Source organism: Nannobrachium achirus (genome assembly GCF_963921795.1).
Source record: "Nannobrachium achirus genome assembly, chromosome: 15".
Lineage (NCBI taxonomy): Eukaryota > Metazoa > Chordata > Actinopteri > Myctophiformes > Myctophidae > Nannobrachium > Nannobrachium achirus.
This window is the reverse complement of record NC_137822.1, coordinates 39,021,661-39,027,660: the sequence shown is the minus strand read 5'-3', so window position 1 is coordinate 39,027,660 and position 6,000 is coordinate 39,021,661. Positions and strand designations below refer to the sequence as shown.

General features: G+C 37.7%; 1 protein-coding gene across 3 annotated transcripts in view; it reads left to right on the top strand.

The window, feature by feature from the left end:
• Positions 1 to 6,000, top strand: part of LOC308299334 (calcium/calmodulin-dependent protein kinase type II subunit beta-like) — a gene marked incomplete at both ends in the record, with an annotated part of 92,783 nt that overhangs the window by 36,917 nt on the left and 49,866 nt on the right. For all 3 annotated transcript variants that reach the window (XM_080743095.1, XM_080743096.1, XM_080743094.1), the window contains 2 exons: positions 962 to 1,064; positions 2,275 to 2,358. In XM_080743095.1, coding sequence (XP_080599221.1) covers positions 962 to 1,064; positions 2,275 to 2,358 — 187 coding nt within the window. The remainder of the gene's footprint in view (positions 1 to 961; positions 1,065 to 2,274; positions 2,359 to 6,000) is intronic.

Genomic DNA, 6,000 nt, shown 5'->3' with positions numbered 1-6,000 from the left:
AGTCCAAGAAAGCCTCGCTGGCAGTCGCTGCCATGGAGAAAAGTGGGGACATGGTGTGAAATTGTGTCATTTCACTCCTGGGTGTTTAATTCAATGGTGGCAATTGGAGACAACGTGGCAAATCAGGCTGTCATGATTTCAGATTTAAGTTGACGATTGGTTGACCACACAAATGATTATTATGATATTTGCGATTAACGATTTAATTGTGTTTTTGGAATTGAACATTGGAATATTATGAATATTTCTCCCCGTGTTTTGGCTTTTAGGCTTTGCAATTAAAAGCTGCACGTTGCAGATATGACAAATAACTCAAATATACAAAGAAGTTACTGACATATTTAATCATTTTATACTTAACCTTTCCCCCAGGAAAGGTCAAAAGGTCAGGGCCAAGTGTGAAAAGGTCAAAAGTCACGGCTGTACTGTACACGTCATTCACTTGATGCTTTCCCGTCACTGTTCTGATGACATCATCATAATGTGACTGAATACAATGCTTTGGGCCGTAAAAGGTGGCCATGATGAATCTTTCCAGGTTCTTACAGATTATGAAAATACAGATATGTAAACACTTTCAAATGAGTCATTTAGGCTATTGAAATCTAAGAATGTATATACAGTATATATATATATATTTGAAGAAGATAATGGTCATTTGAATCTTGTTAAAACTGGGAACAGCCAAAGCACAGAGAACAGCTTCCAAAAGATTTCACACATTCACAGCCTGTTAATGGCCATTAAACAAGGGGTCATCTTCTTCAACCCTTATCGTCACTGTCAAATATGACGTACATTTCATCCAGCTGTTTGTATACAGATGCATCAAAGACACATTTATGCAAGCATATAATTGCCGAGGAGCCCAAACTGTTGCGATCAGGGCTTCTGATGATGATTTGATGGCTCACTGTGACAGGCCTGGTGAAGTGTAGTGTGTGTTGATGTGTCCACACAGCCAGAGAACCTCCTGCTGGCCAGTAAGTGTAAGAACGCCGCGGTCAAGCTGGCTGACTTTGGACTGGCTATCGAGGTGCAAGGGGACCAGCAGGCTTGGTTTGGTACGTATTGTACATGCACATACACACATCATAAAATAAATAAAATGTCCATATACAGTATGGGCATTCCCAGATGATGCCCTGTTAGGGTACCCCCTTATTTCCATTATGGAGATCCTCAGGCATCAAACCCAGGCCCTAACTCGCCAAGGCCCTGCTTGGCTTTACTAAATAACATACGTTTTATGCCCCTATATGAGATCCCTGTCCCAATGTCATCAATATTAAGGACATATCTGGGAATGCCCATATTTGGGACACAAATATATATATGTCACGGTTTGATAGAGAAACAGTGCGGTCGAGAAACGGAGCACTCGTCGTGCGGCACGGGGCGGAACAAGCGGTCGCTTTGAGCCACAACAGCGTCCTCCAGGCGGAGCCGCTCGATTGTCCACGACATTGCAAGCGGCGCGAAGGCCAGCGGACCTTGGTCCTGCTCTTCGCCGCAGGCGCGAGTGGCCGCGAAGAGCGGGCGAGTTACGAAGCCGTGGTGAATGCAATCGTTATATTTATGCCCAGGCCGTAAGGCCTGGGCAAGCCCACGATAAACGCCCTGTCCAAGTGACTACAATGGAGCGCTCCCTAGCTCATAGTAAGCTAATAGCTAAACACTGCCGAGCTAGGCTAGTAAATAAAGAAAGAGAGTCGCAAACGAGTGACGTCAGCGCCTTCACTAGTGAATGGCTGTCGTCGCCATCTGGTGGTGAACGACAAAACAAGCGCTCTTACAATGAACGTACTGAGTTACCCAAACGTACTGTAACATATACATTCACAAAATCATGGCATACGTTTTCATGATACAATGGGCATGTCACTCAGTAATCAAGGTGTATAAGTAACAGCGTCTCTACCATATGTGGCAGCTGCCAATTATGGCAGACACAGCATAATACTTCGCTAGCTTTTTTGCCTCCTTTTTGGGCATCCCAAGTTGTTTAAAACCTCTAACGATGGGTATGTCCTAGACTGCCAAATATAAAGACAAATAGTCTGCACCTATAACCCAGCTCTAAGATGGTATTTTGCAGAGGTTGGTATTTAATTACCTTGGTCATAAAGGCTTACACACACACACACACACACACACACACACACACACACACACACACACACACACACACACACACACACACACACACACACACACACACACACACACACTGGCCTGACATAGTTTTTTCTGTGTCTTTGTGTCTGTGTGTAGGTTTCGCTGGGACTCCAGGCTATTTGTCTCCAGAGGTGTTGAGAAAGGAGGCGTATGGTAAACCTGTAGACATCTGGGCATGTGGTGAGTCCTCCACTAACACAACAATATAGTAATATACAGCAGGGGTCCTCAATGTTTTCAGGCTAAGGACCTCTTAGTTGAGAGAGAGACAAAAGCAGAAACCCCCACAACCTGTTCATAGATTCCATATATTTTCATTGTTTGACAGCACAATCATCAGTGTATTTTAGATTCATGTCAATTTATGTGTTCAGATATTTAACCACTTGAACTGTCAATACTTAATAAACTTGACCTTTTACTCTGTACTTAGTCTCAGAAAGTTCTCAGAATATGGACGCTAGGGTTCAAGTGGTTAATATAAAAAATCACACCCGTGTGAACTGAGCGGTGGAGTCTGTGCGTGTGTGTGTGTGTGTGTGTGTGTGTGTGTGTGTGTGTGTGTGTGTGTGTGTGTGTGTGTGTGTGTGTGTGTGTGTGTGTGTGTGTGTGTGTGTGTGTGTGTGTGTGTGTGTGTGTGTGTGTGTGTGTGTGTGTGTGTGTGTGTGTGTGTGTTTAGTTTAGTTTAGTTTATTTCGATCCTCATCAAAAGTTTCACAAAAACATAAAACATTACAGCAATTTCTAGCTGATCGAAAAGGCATAGGCCGAAGCTCAGAGCTTATTAATGCCTATCCTTTTCCCCTATAATTAACATTTCAATTTAAAATAAAAGTTCATATTGCATGAACACTCAAACATCCGTTTTACTTTAACAATGTCACTGTTCGTAATAAAACGAACCTTTCCAAATTACTTAAATTATTCAGAAAAATAAAATAAGTCAAAAATCAAATCAAATAAAATATCTTACAATTGTATACAGTACATCAGTACATATAGTTTATACCCACATTCTGTATGCTTATTACCAACACCAATACTGCCACATCACACCCTGTCGCTCATCTAAATACTATACTTATAAATGTAATTATTTGTTTTTATTTAACAATTTAATTATTGAATTCCTTTAGGTCGCTAGATTTTCATTTCTATATTTCTCCAAAACAATCTCCTTTAGCTGTTTTTTAAATTGTCTCAAATCTTTGCAGATTTGGACCTGCTCCGGTAAAACGTTCCATAATTGGACTCCTCTGACAGATATGCACATGCTCTTCATGGTCGTCCGAGCCCCAATATGTTTAAAGTTCTTTTCCCTTCTCAATTCATACCTCCCCTCCCTATCCTTGAACAAACTCTGTACATGACCAGGTAGTAGTTTATACCTTGCCTTGTACATAATCTGTAATGTTTTAAATTCAACTAGGTCATGAAACTTAAATGATTTGGAATTTAAAAATAATACATTTGTGTGATCATGATAACCTACCTTATGAACTATACGTATTGCTTTTTTTTGGATAATGCATAATGGATTTAGGTTTGTATGATAGGTGTTTCCCCACACCTCCACACAATAGGATAGGTAAGGCAGTATTAGTGTGTTATACAGCATGAACAGTGAATTGTTGTTCAAAATATTCTTAACCTTGTACAATATCCCAATACTCCTAGACACTTTTGCCAGTACATGATTTATATGGGCTTTCCAACTGAACTTATGGTCAATTACGACTCCGAGGAACATGTTCTCATATACTCTTTCCAACATTACATTATCTATCGTTAATTCAACCTTTGCATTTAATTCAATTTTTTTGTTTCCAAAAATCATAAATTTTGTTTTTTTTAGGTTAAGTGATAATTTATTTGAATCGAACCATAATTTCAATTTCCCCAGTTCAGTAGAGACAACCCTCAGCAGTTGCTGGAGGTTCTCCCCGGAGCAAAATATATTTGTGTCATCTGCAAAAATAACAAACTTCAAAATATTTGAAACTTTACATATGTCATTTATATATAAGATAAATAACTTAGGGCCTAATATAGACCCTTGTGGAACGCCACAAGTAATATCTAATCTTGTTGACATAAACTCCCCCATCTGTACAAACTGTTTTCTATTTTCAATATAACTTTTGATCCACTTAAGCCCTACCCCTCTAATTCCATAATTGTCCATCTTGTGTAGTAAAATTTCATGATTAATAGTGTCAAAAGCTTTCTTTAGATCAATAAATACTCCTACTGCATATTTCTTATCTTGAACTGAAGTTGTTAATTCTTCTATTAACTCAATTAATGCCAGTGAGGTAGATCTATTGGTTCTAAATCCATACTGACAATCTGTCAGCAGATCATGTTTTTCTATGAAGCTATCCAATCTAGCAGAAAATAGTTTTTCTAGGATCTTAGAGAATTGAGATAGCAAGGAAACTGGCCTGTAGTTAGTAAAAATATGTTTGTCTCCTGCTTTATGTATAGGTATTACTTTAGCAATTTTCATCTGGCAAGGAAAAGATCCTGATTTAAATGATGCATTACAAATATGAACTAAAGGGTCAGCAATAGAATTGATTATATTTTTTATAAGTTTCATGTCAATGCCATTCCAGTCCGTCGATGTTTTGCTTTTAAATTTTTGTACAATATCAATAATTTCATGTCTGTCTGTTTTGCGCAGAAAAATTGAGTCTGGATTTCTTTCATCAAGATTTTGAACATCCCTCCCTAAGGGAGAGGTTATTTCATTTGCCAGTTTGGGACCCACTCCTACAAAAAAATCATTGAACCCCTGAACCACATCATTCATGTTGTCAATTGTGTTTTCATTAACAACAAAATGATCAGTATAGTTAGAGTTTTTTTTATTTCTTATAATGCTATTTAATATATTCCAGGTACCCTTAATATTATTTTTATTCCTATCCAGTAATGTATTATAATATTCTTTCTTACATTTCCTAATAATATCCATTAATTTATTTTTATATCTTTTATATTTAATTTCTTTATCTCTAGTTCTATATCTTAAAAATTCTCTGTACAAAGTATTCTTTTTTTTTACATGCATTTGTCAATCCCCTTGTGAACCAGGGCTTTTCTATGCGTTTAGGTTTCATACTGCATCTCTGCATTGGGCAGTTCCTTTCATATAGCTGTAAGAATGTTTTTAAAAAATGATCATAAGCTAGATCCACATTGTCTGTTTCATATACGTTCCTCCAACCTTCATTTAACAATTCACTATTTAAGGCATCAATAGCTACTTCCGTTCTCAATCTCTTGTATCTGGCTATGTTACTTTCCCTCTTCAGGCTATAGTCACAGTCATATATTGCAAAGACTGGCATATGATCGGTAAGGTCTTTTATCAACAAACCACTCACAATGTTATCATCCATATTATTGGTAAAAATATTATCTATGATGGTAGCTGAATGTGGTGTTATTCTGCTAGGCTGAGTTATAATAGGATAAAGGCTCATACTATACATTGCCGCTATGAATTCATCAATTGCTAAGTATTTATGAGGATTAAGAAGATCAACGTTGTAATCACCGCAAACATAAGCAATCTTCTGCTCAGTAGTACTTGAGAACATGTCTTCCATAAAATTCTTAAAAGTTTCTATTCTGGAATTAGGTTCCCTATATACACAGCTGACAATGATATTCTTCTTTTTTTCCATGTTGATCTCAATCGTGACACATTCACAAGTATCTTCAATAGCAGTAGTCATAGTTTCTAATATTTTGTATTTCAATCTTTTATCCACAAACAATGCTGTTCCCCCTCCTGTTTTTTTGGATTTCTTT